The sequence below is a fragment of the Xiphophorus couchianus genome, chromosome 5 (assembly GCF_001444195.1).
Source record: "Xiphophorus couchianus chromosome 5, X_couchianus-1.0, whole genome shotgun sequence".
In the NCBI taxonomy this organism is placed as follows: Eukaryota; Metazoa; Chordata; class Actinopteri; order Cyprinodontiformes; family Poeciliidae; genus Xiphophorus; species Xiphophorus couchianus.
Window position 1 is genome coordinate 21,075,194 of NC_040232.1, and position 18,709 is coordinate 21,093,902.

The 18,709-nt window shown below is 40.4% G+C and overlaps 1 protein-coding gene across 2 annotated transcripts in view; it reads left to right on the plus strand.

Moving 5' to 3' along the window:
• Positions 1–18,709, plus strand: part of tsnare1 (T-SNARE Domain Containing 1) — a 119,408-nt gene that overhangs the window by 52,832 nt on the left and 47,867 nt on the right. For both annotated transcript variants that reach the window (XM_028018544.1, XM_028018545.1), the window contains exons 3-8: positions 2,668–2,745; positions 3,575–3,644; positions 9,586–9,676; positions 9,782–9,856; positions 10,029–10,085; positions 13,530–13,685. In XM_028018544.1, the coding sequence (XP_027874345.1) occupies positions 2,668–2,745; positions 3,575–3,644; positions 9,586–9,676; positions 9,782–9,856; positions 10,029–10,085; positions 13,530–13,685 (527 nt within the window). The remainder of the gene's footprint in view (positions 1–2,667; positions 2,746–3,574; positions 3,645–9,585; positions 9,677–9,781; positions 9,857–10,028; positions 10,086–13,529; positions 13,686–18,709) is intronic.

Below are 18,709 nucleotides of genomic sequence, written 5' to 3' on the forward strand. Positions count from 1 at the left end.
CTGATTTAATCAGTGTTTTTCAGTTGGAAAACCAACCTTTTGTATGTATGTTATTACACTGTAACAGTTATCAGCTGACTGCTCATTATTACCTAAAGAGTTTATCAGGGATGTGAAGTTAATGATGTTCAGTCAGAATGTCACGGTACTCGCACACGTACTTTTCAAATGTCTTTTTTATGTTTGACTTTTGCCTGCCTGCCTCAATGACACACTAACATGAATTACCTTCTTTCTTTTCACACTGTTGAGTATTTTAACATGTCCATCATTTTGTAGATATGCGCTCATGATGATGTCAGAATGAAGATTATTTTGAGTAGTTAATAGTTTGCAGTATTTGGTTAAAGTGTGGGTTGGTGTGTTTTTGCATGAAGCTTATGAGGGTCATGATATGTATTGCAGCTTCAGACCATTAACCCCGCACCTGTCATTTAGCCATGACGTCCTTCTGAACAGGAAGAATCCAGCCCACAGATTCCAACCTAATGATTCTGTCTGTTGCATTATCATTACTACAAAGGGAACCTTCATCAGAGGTGGTCTTCCATGTCTATTATTCATTTTGAAACAATAGATCTATGTAGGATAAATTCTCAAAAAAATTAATTATAGGGTGCTCTACACAAAGACAATTAAGAGAGAACATTAAGTTATTTGCTGCATAGTTCAGCCATCCAGCCATCCAGAAAGTGTCACAGCTCACCAGAATGCTAGGCCAGCGGTAGCTTCAACACTGCGAGATGATAACACCAAAAGCTGAAATAATAGCAAATAATACATGGTTTAAGAGGGGAAAGAGAATGCGGAAACATGAGAAAAGGTGGCCATTTTGTTCTCTAGCAGCCTAAGTCTATATCAGCATAGCTATAAAATCAGCTCAGAATAACCAAGTGTATATCTCTAAATATAAGCTTTACCAAAATGGATAAAGTTTTCAACAGAAACTATTAGTTTTAAGTCCAGATTTAAAAGTAGGTAAAATATAACAACATTTTTTTTTACTTTAATACTTGAGGTCAATATAATGCCATTCAAATTTAGAGACCTGCTAAGTGGTTTGATTTTGGTTCAAACATGACAACTTCTCTATCGTCTTAATTTAAAACAGAAAATTTAAAGTCATTTAGGTTTTTATGTCTTCAAGATGTAACCTACCGAACTGATTAGATTCAACAGGATTTATGGAAGAATATACTTGAGTAATAGAATATAATATAAGTAGAGAGAACTGGCCCAAGCAACTTTCACTAGAGTTCATCAGCTCTGAAATGTGACTGAAGCTCTTCAAAGCTGTCATTACCATTTAGATTCTCACACAGTTGATTAGCAACTATTTTCTCAAGAATTTCATAAAAGAAAGGAAGATTAGATAAACATTATATATTTAATTTATCAAATCATCTTGATCAAGAGAAGATTTCTTACATAAAGGTTTAATGACTGTGTGGCCTGTGGTATGATGTGTTTAGAGTGGCTAGCTTAATCATATCAGAAATTGGGAAAGTGATCAAAAAGAACACTTCTTTAAATACTTTTGGTTGGGATTGAGTCTAACATAGTTGAAGTTCAAGGTTTAAATGAAGCTAATATTTTTGATAACTCACAAAGTTCAATTTAATACACTTTAAATACTTCAGTGTTGCTGACTTCCATCCCCATCATTAATTTTCACCAATTTTCACTTGATATTGAGATGACTCTCTAAGTCATATCTTGATTCATATCTCTATTATTCCAATGTATAGATTCATTGCAGGCAAAGAGAAGTTTCTAAATTTCATATCAAGACAAACATTCCTAAGTTGGTAAAATATGGTCCAGAGATGACATTAGCAGAAATGTGAAGCCATATTTTGATCATTTCTATCAACTTTGTTAAGCAACATTTCATAGAAAATAATTTGCACAAAGTACAGAGGGAACCCACCCACACACACGGGGGAGTATGCGGAAAGGCCTGGGTCATGATTTGATCCCGGGAACTTCTTGCTGCCAGGCAACAACACTAACAACTGAGTCTGTTCCTTCCCCAGATAGAAGCGCTGCTCCTGAAAAAATATACTTTCTAAAATGAACAAGAAACATCATTTTAAAATACTACAACCGCTGAATTGCATATTTAGAATACAAACTGTACCTGACCACTACTGTTGTATTCTAATATGCACTAGTATCAGTAATTAGGGCAGCAGCAGAACGGTTGGATTAGTCATGAACAGCTGAAGCTTGTACCTGCTTATAAAAAGGCTGGTTTCATTTTCTGGCTTAAATGCAGATAAGAAGAGCTTCATAGCATGGCTACAGAACTTTCTTACTTTCATGTATGTAAAAACAGGGGTTTTAATAACAGTCTACAGTCACATGTCTGCTACTATGAAGAGTCCTGTGGTGCTTATTATTATTTAGGCTCTGTTCGAATTTGTATCAATTGTGTTCATATTCTGTTTTAGGAAAAAACATGTCTTATTGTTAAACAATGCAAATGCAACATTTTTTTCAATCCACCTCCATCATCACTAGTCAAGAGAGATACCATAAGGTCTGTCATTCTGGTGTCTCTGAACAAACAACCAGATAGCTGTAAACCTTGATAATGTGCAGGGATTTTTGCAGTGCTGTACATGTTTGTGATGTTGCCTTTCTCAAACTGTTTTTTCTTCAAAGCCACACAGGTCAGCCCTTCAGAACTACAAGACGTGTTTCAAGAAGCCTCCTCCAATATCTTCCAGATCAACGGCAATGGTAGAGTCATGACTCACCACCTAAACTCGGTGTGGTTTGCATGTGTGTGGGTGACATGAAAACACATGCCTCTTTAAACTCTAGGTTTTATGTAATTTGTAAATGTCACCTCTTTGGGAGTTTTTATTGACCTTGACTCGTACCCCTCCACGACTAGGAACTTATTTAGCTGGAGGTATTTATTGATCCTCATTTACAAACTTTGAGAAATCACGAACTTTTCTTCAAAAAAAAAAACAACAAACAAACAAAAAAAACAATAATCTGAAGTAAAGCATTAATGTTTAATTTAAGGAACACAGTGACCACAGCTGCAAGTGAATAGAAAGAAATTTGCCAATACTTCAAACTCCCTCTAAAAACACTAAGAACTGCCTAGTTTAAGCCAATCAGCACGAAGGGAAAGAAATGGTACTCCTGGATTGATTGCTCTGTAAACGTCAGCCAATAGCGTCGCAAGTCATACCTGCCAAGTCTCCTGTTTTGGCTGGGAAGTCACCGCATTTTATCCCTCTTACCCGCAGTGCTCCTGTATCAGTATTTTCCCGTAAATTTCCTGTATTATGACATAATGACATTTCCCCCAGGGCCCATTCTTACGGTAGTCTGGATTGACTGGCTACCGTACACTCATTGTTCTATTAGAAAAGAACAATGGATTTAAATTTCATTACTAAATGTTTACTAAAACAATGTGGTCATTTTAACAGAATTCCAATCTATTTGTTAAAAATATTAAGCTTGCCCAACTGATTCTTAAAGTGTCTGGAAGTGTGTGTGAGATCCTTTGATGACCTCAAAAGATTTTTTCATGCATTTGTTTCTTCAGTTGTCATCTTGGAGAAAAGTCTTCAGTCTCTGGGTACTTCCAGAGACACAACAGAGCTGCGACAGAACCTGTGAGTAACACATGCACACGCCCGCACACCCCTGCACACACCACACATGCACGCACTCGCCTGCGCACGCCCGCATGCATACACACCCTTGCTGTTACGGCTAAGCATTCTTATTTTCTCTTAGTTTTTAAAATCCTATTGATTGTTGTTTTCAGCCAATCTTCTGCAAATGGCCAGATTCTACATTGTTGACAAAGTGTCCAATCTAAGATGATTGCACATTTTAAAATGCATCACCTCCTGCTGTTTTAGCTGGCATGTCATCAATCCCATCCAACAATTTTATGACAGCCTTGGAAGCTTTCAATGTTTGGCTGCTTTTACTTTTACCTGTCTGTATTTTCTACTGCATTGATGCTGTTCGATAAAAAGAGAAAGAAACAAGAAATCCAGTTGTTCCAAAAGATTTACACAGAATGATGCTTTTGTTCATTCAGATTTATGTATAAGTAAAGCCAACGGTTGTTCACAGTGTCTGTTAGCCCACTGTTTACAGTACTTGTAATGTTCACAATCCTATGCACTTTTTTATATTTGATCACATTTCGTTTCATTGTTTGTTTTTGTCATGTGAGAGACCAACATAACTTAGTGCATAATTGTTGAGTGATTTTTAAAATTTTCAGTAGTTTTTGTGGTTGTCTTTACTCAACAGTTAATAAAGTCTCTGGGTTAGTTAATTAACAGAAGCAAAGGGGAAGACAGGCAGTAAATGGCCAACCCAGTAACTGAAACTTAGGACAGCTAAAATGACGACTGACAGTGTTGATACACGGCACAAAAACTTTAGTTCACTCTAGGAGAGCTGCCATCTTGCAATCTTCTCCCCCAGAACCAAATGAAAAGTATTCATCAGAGAAAGAGTCAAGAGTCCCATGTTAACAGTGGAAAAGCCTGTTGATAGGAACACTCATATAATCTGGTCTTCATGGACGAGAGGCAAGAAAAAAAAAAACAATTCCAAAAGAAAATCATAACAAGTTCCATTTTGTGTTAATAATCCTGAACATTAGACACAATACTGTCTAAATTAAAAACATGTGTACCATTTCTCTACTACACAGTGACTTTGAATTAATAGTTAATCTGCAACAACCTAATATCACCTCAAATTTACATAGACAATAAATGATAAAAAAACAAACTTTTCTTACAGCAGGGAAAAGGTAGAATATGCCACAGATATTTATTCACACATTGTGTTGATGTGGTTCTCCACCTCATCCTCCTCCACTATTACACAACCAGCCAGCATCACTTTCCCTCTCAAACCCACATTAGTGTGGGGTCCTGTTGCTTTCCGGCTATGCATGAGTAACTGTAGGTGTATATTTCATCTGAGATGCATATTTATATGTCACGTGGAATCCAAACCTGCAGCTTTGTGTATGATAGCAGTGAGGTGGACTTTTTTTTATTATTCTTTATGAGATAGACTTAGACTTAGACTTAGACTGACTTTATTGTCATTTTGCATGCACAGGGTGTATACAAAACGAAATTTCGTTGCATACGGCTCAGGACAGTGGTAGACCGTTAGGTACATTCTTGGTGAACCAGGAATCACAAGTTAAAAGTGACAGATGTAAATCTTTAAAGTCTATGAATGAATGTTATTTTTTTTCAGTTAAGAAACAATAACAGTGTGGAGATATTGTAGATGCACAGAACAAACTTTACAGAACTTCAAAGATGTGTCCCTCTGATTCTTATTTGGTTAACAGTGGAAATAAATCTGGAATATAATCTGCTTTTTGCTACAAACTGACCTGATCAGATTGTTCACCCAGATTCTGCTTCAGATAGTTCTGCTGCCATCAGATAAACCAAGAAGAAGAATTCTGAACGCCGCTTGATGTTTTCAGCAAAGATATTGATTGGGCTGCTGTGATGAATTGACTCCACTTTTACGTTGGCAAGGTGTCATCATAGCACTCTTGCTTTTTGTGACTTTAGTCACTGCTTGCTTTTAAAAAACATTTTGATTTGTCAGGTGAATCGATGCGAGGGCAGCAGGCTGAGAGAAGCAACTCCAGCACGTCAGAGCTCAGAAAATTGGACACTATCAGTTAGAATCCTGAGATTGTGACCGCAGTCTAAGAACAGCCAGCACTCCTTCATCGTGCTCTGCAGAATGCAGATCCCACTCGATGCCTCCCCCGAGCCTCACACCTTCCCCTGCAGCCAGCTGCTCCCAGCTTCCCTCATCACAACTAGCCCAACCCCAAAGGAAAAGCAAATGGCAGACACACAGGAGAAACATACGACCAGAGTGGCTGATTGAAATTTGCAGAATAAGCATCTACACTTTCACCATGCTGTTTCTATTTGGAAGCAGGCAGAGGCAGGACTCTGACCAGCTGATTTCCTGCTGGGTAGTGATGCTGTTCAGGTCCACAGAGGTGGACATGATCTGATTGTTGTGAGTGGGACTCCTGCTGACGCATTGATGAATCATTGCAGGTCATCAGCACCAATGCACAGGTCAGATGGTATTTTTAGATGATAGCTGACATTTTAAAGATATCTGTTCTGTTTCTCTCACTGACACCAGCAAACGGTTGGTTATTCATTAAGAAGGAGCTGATTTAATTCAAATAAAAAGTTTTTTTTTTCTTTTTTTTACCCATCACAGATTATTGTTTAATCATAGAAAATATAGATTTCGTCCAACAACCAGTGGCGATAGGCACTAAACACCTGCAACCCTACAAGCATAAGTAGATATAGACAATGGATGGATGGATAAATACTGTAGTGTTAATGACTGTAGACTGTTCTGGCCATTGTGTACCAATACATCCAGCCTTTTCCAAGCTAATTTACAAAAATGATACAGCTTTACATTGTTCTGATATTTACTGAAAGATTTCTTTCTCATTGTCTGTCATAAATACTGGGTTGAATGAAAAGTTGTTTAAACCGACTGACATTTTCAAGTATTTATTACGATTTATTATAATGATTTATGAGAGTCTGCTTACAACTAATGGAAACAAGACATGTAGTACAGTACTAGAATTTTACATAAGAATAAAATAATACTGAAATGAAAAATATCTTTAATATCGGCTTACAGGTTATTTTCAAATGTAGTTTTAATTTGAGAAATGAGCCTCCTCAGAATGCATAACCTAACTTATTAAAAATATATTGTTATTTTTTTTAATCAACAGATCCAAAGTTATGTTGACAAGCGTCTTCTGTGGTCTACTGGTCCTTCCCCTGCCATCAGTTTAATGGAGATTAATATCTGAGTAACCATAACTGAACCGTTTCTGTGTAGCATCCCTTCTCTGCACACCAGACTGACACAGTGTCAAGTCAGGAAAATTGCAAGGTGGAGTGATGTGTGTATTGTAACCCCAGGACGACCTGACAGCATGGATATTTAATAACAGTCTTAAGCTGACTTTCTAGGACACATGCTGCAGAGTTATGAAAATGGTTGTATGTTCTACCTCTTTCCTGAGCAGCACTTGTCACAGACAAAATACAAACATGAAAGAAGGGAGAGTATGGATGTTACAATGTTGAGTTAGGTTAATCATCACTATATTATTCAAAGGAAATAAAGCTATGTTTAAGAAAGCTGTCTCAAAGTGATAACTATAATTAAATTAAGCTTTTAAGGATATAAAGGATATAAATTAATAATTAGAATGGTTAAGTCAAGATAAGCTGTTTGCGTCTTACCATTCACAACAGCACATATTTCATAGATAGTAGTTACAGTTATAGTGGGAAACATGTTCAGAGAATCTCACCAGTCTCTTTCTATGAATCACGCTCACACACAGTGGGTTCCAGTCACTAAAACTGAACATGTTGTGATGTTTGCATGCACAAAATACAGCATAGTCAGCTGTTATCAACTTATCAAACAAAGCAATCAGTCAGTGGCTTTTAATGATGAACAGTTTATCATTAAAAACATCTGATTTCCAGGCCAATTTGAAAAATGTCAAATTAGGCCATTATTTTATTGGCAAAGGGTAAAGAAAGCACAATCTGTGAACTCACCTTTTTCAGAGAAATGCATGCTGATTATTTAATAATATTTCAAACTGAATTCTAGTTCAGCTCCAATTTGTGCTACACTGTAATTTTAATATATCAACCTAAAAACAAAGGATTGTTCAACACAACCAAAAAACATTATCAATAAATATTCTATACACTATATGTCTTTTCTCCTAGTAACATATTGGTTTTTTTTTTATCAGCAATTCTGTTGAATGTGAATAGCTAAGGGGCAGTTGAACAAGGTTATTGTTTCACAGGTATTTCTGCTGTGGACTACATGCTAAACTTGTGGTTCACAGTTTAGCATGTGGACAAGTTTAGCATGTCCACAAGCTAAACTTGCTTATATTGAGAAAAACTAGCAAATCCTGGAAAGGTTTTCCAATATAGAGAATTTTCTGAAGTCTGTTAGTGGGATATCTATGTGAACTGAATAGTCAGAGAACAACACCAGACCCATGTAGCAAACGCTCACACTCACTTTAAAAAACTGTCTTTGCAAACATTTTATTTATATATTATTGTTACTTTTTCTCTTTGAAACCTGAAAAGGGAGCTGAGAAAGTTATTGACTATGAGGAAAGCGAACCCAGTGTCAGAGAATACACTGTTTTCACCGCCAATAATTTCTCCTACTGGCACAGCATGATACTGCAGCACTATTGAATGGAAGTCTAACATAAACTGTGAATATGTTTTCAAACACTGAGGGAAAAAAATGTGGAGCCTAAGCCTACATTCATCTGATTTAAATGAAACAATATTTAACATAGTACTGTTCCTGACATGAAACCAAGGAAAAAGGACCAAACGTAAAACAAGTTGGACCTTTTAGTAATATGCTGTGCAATCATGCACAGCTTATGCATGATATGCTGTGAAAATAAGACAAACAACAACCCACGTAAACAACCCACAAAAACTCACTTGATTTTTCTGTGTTGACAATGAAATGTTGTTGTGTGTCTTTTAGTCTGGGAGAAGTCTTTAAAACATCTGCTGCCATCAGAAGATCAATGTTTGTGTGTGTTCATCTGAAACCGGTGAATATTTTATGGGTCATCGTTGACCTCAGACAGAGAGATCAGATAAACCTCTCTCTCTGAGATGTAGCCTTTTCTACATGGGTGCCACATCCATTGTTAATGCCATGGGTAGTCCTGCATCAGCAAAACTATAGCTAGTCATAACGTGAAATGTTTAAGCCAAAATCTCTTTGTAAAGCACCAACAAAACCGACAATACTTCTGATTTCTTCTTTTTTTAAAGTATTGTAGCAATACATTACTACTCTCAGATTCTTGATGATGCAGTACATCCAATCATGTTCTTACAATGTTGTCATAGATAAGAGTATTACTAATATTAGCTCTATAGTATTAACAACAGTAACAATAATATTGATGCTAATGATGCCATAACAACATAATAACACAATATAATCAAGCTAGTGTCTTTTTTTAGCGTAGAGCATTTCCTTATACAGAAGTCTGAAATGTTTTTAATGTTTGGACACGGTCAAACTGCTCTATAGTTTCAGACCACAGACTGACCACAAACTTCTTGTGGTTGTGATCTTTGAATTTACATTCCCCCCTGAGATTATGAAGTCGTTCTTTTGAAAAAAACTTTTGAATATTTTCTGGTAACTGTTTTTTTTTTTACTTTAAATAAGATACAAACTGTTTGAAAATTCACACAGTCAATAAGTTTTCATAATGCTTTATGTATATATAATGGGGTTTGTGATCCAGGTAGCAAATCTTATTGATAATTGCTATTTTTGGTAATTGATTTGTGTTTGTGGTTAATAACGTGACCAGTGGATTATATGTATGGCTTCAATATCTATGCTGAGAACATGTCATCTCATGCCTGCCTATAAGCCAGTACTTTGTCTCTGTCTCTGCCCCAGACATTCCACTCAGCAGCAGACCAACAAAGTCATCACCAGCACAAGTCATGTCATCAAACAGCTCTCTGATATAATCAGCGGGTCTTCACGGGTATTCTATGCTGCCACTCCTCCCTCATGGGTTGTCAATTGAAGAATAGACAGCAGATTACACAATACTTGTGCTAATTAAAGCTAATCTTGTTTTGTTGCACAGCAAGATCGTTTACGTCTGACCAGACTGAAGACTGAACTCTCAGATTCTGTGCAGCGCTACGGGGATCTTCAGAAGGTAGCTGGAATTCAAAGCCATGTTCCATTGACTGTTAGTGATAAATCAACTGGCATTTCTGGCAGAAAACCATACATATCTGTTCACATGCTGACAGTAATAAAAGAAAACTCTTAACATAGAGGAGAAATCGGTTCTTTTGACCCTGTCTGTTCATTTGGTTCTCTTACAGAAAATTGCAGAGCGATCAAGGGCCTTGCTCCCTCCAGCACAGAAAGACAAGAAGAAGGTGAGTTGATGCAGTGGGTGAAAATCCTCTTTTTTTAACCACCATTCATGTGAGAGTGGCATGATGAGCTGAGATGAGCTGAGATGAGCTGAGATGAGATTAAATGAGATGCCCTTTGTATCTTCAACACAATACAGTATACTATACAGTGTATTCGGAGTGGAATACACTGTATAGTATACTAGTGTATTCCGATATACTAGTGGCACATAACTTGTTGGAACTTATACTCTTTTAAGGCTGCTAGGAATTAATTTATTATCATTGCGTGAACAGATCAGAGCTGAGGGTTAATAACTGGAGTATTTGATGTTGAGCACAGTTGTGAAAATACCTTGGTGAGCTGCTGCAATTTTTGTCAGCTTTACTGTTTTTTGCTGAAATTCTGTTGTCATCACTTTTATTAATCTGTCTGTCTGAGCATTCGTGTTGGAATCTATGTGAAGGTCTAGGTGAATGTATGATTTATTTACACAAAGAAAATCACCTCCCTCCCTCCCAGAGGGATCAGTGCTGCCCCCAACGCCACATTTACTATTTGCCTCACCTATTGCATTTGTACTACGCATTTATGGCCAATCAGAAGGACACAGATTCATTAAATATGCTAGACAGACTGTGGGACATCAATATGTGTAGCACATGTGTGATCAAATATATTCCTGATACAAAGAGAGACAGTAATGAATGTGCCAGCTGCCCGCTTCAATCAGAGTGTGTGACAGTAAACCACCAGAAGTGAGGTATAGCCCCTCACTGCTGCACCTCACTGTTTTGGATCTCACTGTTTTCCCATGTTGAACATGTAACGAGTAAATTCAGCATTTCGACTCTAAAAACATTTAAATTATACAGTTTTTAAAACCTGGCGGTTCTACAAATTTATAGAACAGTCAAGTGGACAAATTGGTTTTGTTTGACGTCAGATGACGCACCGCCTTCCCCCGACTGCATGTCACTGGCAGAGAGAACACACATTACTTGTTAAAGTTGAATTTTAAAATGGTTGTGGTTGAGTTAAACACAGATAGCCTAGTGGAGCAGCTGCTGGGCCAAAAGAATTACTGGAACTTATTTGGAGAACTGCAACAGCCTGATGTGGACTCGTTGGTCAGCAGTGCCCACCCAATGTGTTCATTCCTCACTGAATGAACACATTGCCACTATTCCCTTATTGTCGGTGGGACAATTATATATAGCCACCATGGTAAAAGGACCACCATATCTCCATGCAGAGGTTTTGTTCATGCTTTAAGTAATCTAAGAACATTTTTGTTGTTTTATGTCTATTTAAGTTCTGTGCGCCAGAAGGTCTCACCAAGAACCTGCAAAGTCCATTCATATTCTGGGCAGTTTTTTTTTATGTCTTAGTGAAGCAATAATCCAGAACAAAGGGTGCATAAGTGTTTAGTTCTGTCAGCAGCTCTGTGTTCTAACAACATACTGTAGTTACTCAATGACATGTACTTAAACACTAACTGTACTCTTAACTGGAAAAGAGAACTGCAGCTTGATCTGGCAGAAACCGTTTAATGAGGAACATTTGTTTCCACATAGAACCCCTAAAACCCATCTTTTTTATGATATGAAAGTCACATAAATTATTATTTTATTCCTCTCTGAAAGGCACATTAGCAGGGTCTGCAAGAATGCGACAGAGAGACGTCCGGGGGTGGGAAGCTGAATGGTAAATTATATTTCTCTGACCACTTTCATTGTGTCCTGGCGAGTTCACTAATCAGAGTGTGTGCTATGGAACAACTAGTTGATCTAAAAACATCTTATGCACTGTGGAGCAAGTGAAAACATTTGCAGTGGGAGAATATCAAATCATGAAAGGTGACATTTTGAATCTCATACATATGCATCCGGAAGCATTTTCTCAACCAAAGGTATTGACTGTTTCCCACACACTTCTTTAAAATAACCATCATAATGGACTAGAAATCAATAGGAGGAAACTTGAAGTTGTTTGAGCATGTCAGCAGCTTGTGAACTTATGGAATAAAGTGTCAGCATGATTGTCTTGACAGTTTTTTCCCCTCGTCTGTTTGCTAAACTAATTCATTCCACAGTGGCGTGTATCTTTGTGGAGGAGTGAGCACACTGTTACAGAATTAGCTGACTGGTGAGTCACACTGGCCAATAGACACAGCGCTGTGAGTCAGCCCAGGTTGGTCCCTGTGCTCTGACACATACTGACCCCTCAACCAAGAAGTAGCTGTGCAATCAACCTCACAAAAGTGAAATATATTAGCAATGCAAAAAAAGGAAACCATGTCTTTTTCTAACTCTGGCTCATGTTCTGTTTTCTTTCCTTTGCATGTTTCCGTGGGAGCATGTGGAAAAAATGTGGCTCTACATTCACTTAGTCATTACAGCAAAATGCACTAAACAGACATTTTGTCATTATTTCTTGCAAATTTTTTTTCAGTTATAAAAAAGACGCATAGAGTTGAATTCCCAGGACATTACTGCAGTGTCTTCGTTTAGTTTTGTTAATCCTCACCTGTTTAAAAACCATTTCAGAAAGTATGTGGCAGCAGCTACAATCATGTCTAAAGTTTTCAGCAGTACTGAACGTTTCTCATTTCAATGTTTCATACTTAAAAAAAAAAAAAAATCCTGTAATGTTAAGTTGTTTCATTATCACAGTTGCAGCCCACTGTCAATCTTGAGCTTGATCAGTGCTGTTTGTTATGGAGAGCACGAGTGTGATCAACACTGCTAAGACATTCCTCCTGGCTCTGATTGGTTGTTTCTGACAGGGAGCTGTGTATTTATGCAAATGACAGGAGGACCACTTTGACCTTTCAACAAAAAGGTCATTTAAGGTGTTTATAAGATGAAAACACAAAACAAATAAAAGCAACAAATGTCACGTTTTCTCAAATATTATAATCAAAATTATCACCATAAAATTTTGGAATAATGACTAAATTTAATAATATCCCAGTTACAATTTATGAAAGTAAACTCTAAACAGGTGTGTATTTAGCCTTGATTTAAAGTAGCTTAGGGTTTCGACTGCTTTCCAATTTTCTGGAAGTTTGTTCCAGATTTGTGGCACATAGAAGCGGCATACTGCTTCTCCATGCTTGGTTCTGATGCAGAGCAGTCCAGAACCAGAAAGCCTGAGTGGTATGTAAGGTTGATCCAACAACACCAGATCTTTAATGTATTTTGGTGTTAAGTAATTTAGTGTTTTTAAGTATTTTAATTTTCTGAGCTCCAGGGAGCCAGTGGAATAACCTAAGAAGTGGGGTGATGTGCTCTATCTTCCTGATTTTAGTGAGAACCCTGACAGTGAAGACACTATTGCAGTATTTACTTCAACTGAAGATAAATGCCAGGGTCTTCATGTCATGTTTGCATGTTTTCTACAGGTAATAGTTCAATTATATGACAACTTTATAGATGACTCTAATCTACATGTGCCCTCAGAGTCCCCAGAGTCCATCCAGTGACCCGAACCAAGAGGACCCACTGTTTGCAGAAGCAGCAGGTGCTGAGGAAGGAGTCCAAGCTTTCCTGTCTGAGATCAGTGAGGAGGATGTGGAGGTGCTTCGTCAAAGAGAGGAGGCTCTTCTTCAGATAGAAGTAAGGGATCACCATAATAAATCTGGAGGTTTGAAATAAAGTCCAATTGAGTGAGCTACTAACCCAGTGACTGCAGAGTTAAGAACCCCTGAAGGAGTGGTGATGTACTATGACTCTAAAGTGGTAGAAACAAAACACTGTTATGTTGCTGAGTATGTATAATTATGGTACCTCGGAACAGAGAGCTACAATAAGTTTTAAAAATTAAAGTGATTAATATTTAACTCTGGTTAATGGTCTGAAGTATGTCTAATACGTTCATCAGAGAGCTCACAGTGGTCCTTCATGGAGGATGCAACCACAGACTTCAAAATCAATGTTAGCCCCGCCCACTATCTTGCACCAGCTAGCGCTTAGTCTTGAACATAGATAACAATCAGACGTCAGGGTCTGCCCCGAGCCCCCCCACTCTGTTTGATGGGTGCAGTTGACAGTTTGAATTATTTCACTATGTGCTTCAGCGTAAGAGCATGAAATAAATTAATTTGTGAAATATTTAGATGTCGGTTTTAAAATTAACTCCACGCATTTAATTCACATAGAATTCTATATTTGATTGATTATATTTGTATTTATTTAAAGTTAAAATAAATTAATGACACATTAATATCCTTATTTCATATTTATTGATTGTAATATGGCACTCTTCACTTTCCATAGAATTGGGTGAGAAAAGAAGAGAAAGAAAAACAACATTGTTTTATGTTTCTTCAAATACTGGTAGCCTGGAGGCGAACACAGGTGTAGTTAGGAAGTTTAAATTCAGTCAGGCAACATTTTCTTCTGCTACCTTCAAAAGCGTATTAACATTTTGTCACAGTTCTCCCAAGTTGCTTCTGGATATTGAAAGCTTCCCAATTATCAAGGCTTGTTGTGCCTATACCTGAAAAATGTGTTTGGAATTAAAATGTTTTTCAACTTACCTTTTGGAGCAGGCATGAAATACCACAGAAATACCAAAAGCTACAACACTACAGAGATGTTTCTATCCATGGATGGATCTTTAAACCATCAGTCTGACATTTTTATTGATGAACACTTTGTCAACCTAAAAATTAATAAAAACTTGAAACTTGATAACTTGGTCTTTAAAAATTTGTGACTTATTTGATAAAATGGATCTTTAGTTTAAATAAAGAGCCAGCAGACTGGCGACCTGTCCACTGTGAACCCCGCCTCTCACCCGGAACGTTAACTGGAGATAGACACCAGCAACCCTCCTGACCCCACTAGGGACAAGGGTGTTAGAAAATGGATGGATGGATGGATAAAGAGCCAGTTATATATGTAAGACCATCCACTATCACCACCATAATTAACCTTCACGATATGCTTATGTTCAATGCTTTCCTGTATTTTGCCTACATTTCTGCTTTGCATCTTTCAGGGGGAAAACGTAAGACTCCTCGGCTGCAAAATTCTACATTTTGCCCTTTCCTGTGTAAGCAGCACAGAAACACCTATATGGTGACTAAGATTAATAGCACAGAAAGTCATGGCTGCCTTTATGCCAGAAGAGTTTATACTAAAATCCTTTGAGTGTAGGACAATTTAAATCTGAATTTGTCGCTAATTTAACTGAAATTAGCGACAAATTCAATCTCATAAAAATGTAAAAACTTTCATGGCAAAAACTGACTTCGGCTTCATTTGTTATCCACAAGAACATCTGAAACATCTGACTGTATGAAAGCAGTTAGAAACCTGACACAGGCAGCCAGATTCCTCTTTTAAAATGACAGGCCTTTACATGGCAGCCCCATTCCAGACCGCAGCCTGCCATCCAGCTCTCTCAAGGCTAATGATAATGTTTTAGGAGCACTTTAGGCATAATGAAGACATATCTTAGTGCCCAGTTGAGCTGTCTGAACTTCATCAGTGTTCCAAATCAGCTAATCCTACCACAAAGAGTTGGGTTCTGAATAAGAACGAAAAAAGGAAGAGCATCAATCTTTTTTTGCCATGCAGTGACATGTAGTGAAAGAACAGCGGTACAAAATGACAGTCTCATTTTAGCACTGTGGCAGAGATGGGGCAGGCAGATGATTGGTGTTCAGGCAGGGTCGCCTGGCTTGCTCTTTAGTCATAGCTGTATGGACAAATGTCACCAGCAGCGCTCAGGCACGGGCTAAGGGGCTTGACGTTTCTCCTTTGGGGAGTGCTACAATCTGACAATGCTCTTTTTCATCTCCACACCTCCTTTCTTTCCATCCAAACACCCTCCCACTCACATCTCTTCCCACCAGTAAATCAGGAGTGAGTCCCAACACACCTCACTTTTCTTTTAACTTTCCTCCCAAAGGACCAAGAGAACCTCGTATCTGTCATCATTATCAGTTTCTCTCCCTCGCTCATGAAAAGTTTGGATCTGAGGTTAATTTTCCCCCCTCAGAGACCAGAGGAGCCTTACAAAGTTGCAGCTCTAACTGAAGCTCATGTTGCTTTAACTGGATGTGAGAACATCTGTGCCATCTGCAGTTTAGAAAACCGTTTCACTTTCAACTGTTTTTGATTATTGTAGATCTCTTATCAGCTTTTAGGGTTGACTCATCAAATATGTTCTGACATAGTAAGGCTAGTAAGGCTGATATATCTCTATCCAGCCAATGCTGCACTTCAGATTCCCATTTTTACTGTCACCTTCCATCCGCACTTTATGTGCTTTGGCACAGGATACAATTTTTATCAAAAATTAATTTGAAAAAAAGACATAAGACAGGACAGTGTTCAAGGGGAATCTCAACACTACACATGGCTAATAGGTAAAAAAAAAAAAGGATCGAATAGTAAATCGTGCCTATCCTACCATTGCTTAAAGATTATGAGTCCACTGGAAATACCCTTCAGCTCCAGAGCTATAGCTGAAATCTACACAAGATTAATTCTAATAAGCATACAGTGTTTTATTCATATTCAGCAGAATTTTCAAATATTAAGTTAATAATGAAACATGTTTATTATTACATTGTATTGTTTTACTTCTCATCACAACCTGAACAGCTAATTTCATGATATCATTTTGCATACAGCTGGCTGCCCCATCAGAATTAACAAGAATATCAGCCTGTGTCAGGAAGCGGTGTGGTGAAGGGTGGTGAGGCAGATGCAGTGGACCCAGGAATGATGAATGATGAATTTAATGATGAAGCACAGTCCAAACAACGAGCAGCAGGAACATGGACACACTGACAACGAAGAAGCTAACATTGACGACGAACTGACTAGACATAGACGAGGACCCGACGACGAACAAGGAACACAGGTGGGGACAGAAAACTCTAAATAAACACAGAAAGACACAGATCATGACAGTACCCCCCCCTCAAGGGCGGCTACCAGACGCCCAAGAAAAAAAAAAAAAAAACCAAAAAACCCAACAAGGGTGGGTGGAGGGGTGCCGGACGGCGGGCCAGAGTCCAAACTAACAAGAAAACAACCCACAGTTGTGGGCGGAAAAACAAGAAGGGCCAAGAGTCCATAAACAACAAAAAAAAACTACCCACAGGGTGGGCGGAGGCAAAGGAGGCGGGAACCACTGAGGTGGTCTGGCGGTCGTCCGCGGCGGCGGGAACCACGGAGGTGGTCCGGCGGTCGTCCGCGGCGCTGGAGGCAGGAACCACGGAGGCGGTCCAGCGGCCGTCCGTGGCGCTGGAGACGGGAACCACGGAGGCGGTCCAGCGGCCGTCCGTGGCGCTGGAGACGGGAACCACGGAGGTGGTCCGGCGGCCGGCAACGGGGAGTCCCGGGGACCGCCCACAGATGGCGATGACGAGCCCCCCGAGGCAGGGTCTCTGGTGGAGCACAGGGGGTCTCAGTGGGAACACAGGGGTTCTGGGTCTCGGGAGGAACAGATAGGGACTGGGTCTCGGTCGGAGCACAGGGGGTCTTGGTCTCGGACGGAACACTGGGGGTCTCGGTCTCGGACGGAACACTGGGGGTCTCGGTCTCAGGAGGATCGTAGGGAGTCGGGGTCTCGGAAGGAACGCAGAGGGTCTCGGGAGTCGGGGTCTCGGAAGGAACGTAGAGGGTCTCGGAAGGAACGTAGAGGGTCTCGGGAGTCGGGGTCTCGGAAGGAACGCAGAAGGTCGGGGTCTCGGGAGGAACGCAGAGGGTCTGGGTCTCTGGAGGAACGCAGAGGGTCAGGGTCTTGGGTGGAACGCAGAGGGTCAGGGTCTCGGGTGGAACGCAGAGGGTCAGGGTCTCTGGAGGAACGCAGAGGGTCAGGGTCTCGGGTGGAACGCAGAGGGTCAGGGTCTCGGGTGGAACGCAGAGGGTCAGGGTAGGAACGCAGGAGGTCAGGGTCTCTGGAGGAACACTGGGAGTCTCGGAAGGAACACTGGGGGTCTCGGGAGTCGGGGTCTCGGAGGGAACGTAGAGGGTCTCGGTTGGAACGCTGGGAGTCTGGGTCTCGGAAGGAACACTGGGAGTCTGGGTCTCGGAAGGAACACTGGGAGTCTCGGAAGTAACATCGGCTGGAACGCCGGCTGATTCGGCCTCGGGTGCGCCGGCTGGAGGTGAGCCGGAGCGGAGCCTCGGGGCCGGCTGCGGGGGCGAGCCGCAGCGAAGCCTCGGAAGCGGCTGCGGGGGCGAGCCGCAGCGAAGCCTCGGAAGCGGCTGCGGCGGCGAGCCGGGACGAAGCCTGGGAACCGGCTGCGGCGGCGAGCCGGGACGAAGCCTGGGAGCCGGCTGCAGCGGCGAGCCGGGACGAAGCCTGGGAACCGGCTGCGGCAGGGGTAGCTCCGGAAAGCGACGAGGGGCCGGATCCACCGGCGGCTCACGTCGCTGTCTCCGAGCCGACCATGGAGGTGGCTGCTCCGGAAAGCGACGAGGGGCCGGGTCCACCGGCGGCTCACGTCGCTGACTTCCCGGACAGAGGAATCGACGGGGGCCGTATCCGGGGGGTGCCAACACCAGTCTTGTCCCCCGGAAAAGCTCCCGCTGCAAGTCGGCAAGGGCTTCAGCCAGCTCCCTGTCCTCCATGCCAGACCTCCGCCTCGGGCCGCTCTGCCCTTTAGGAGGAAATC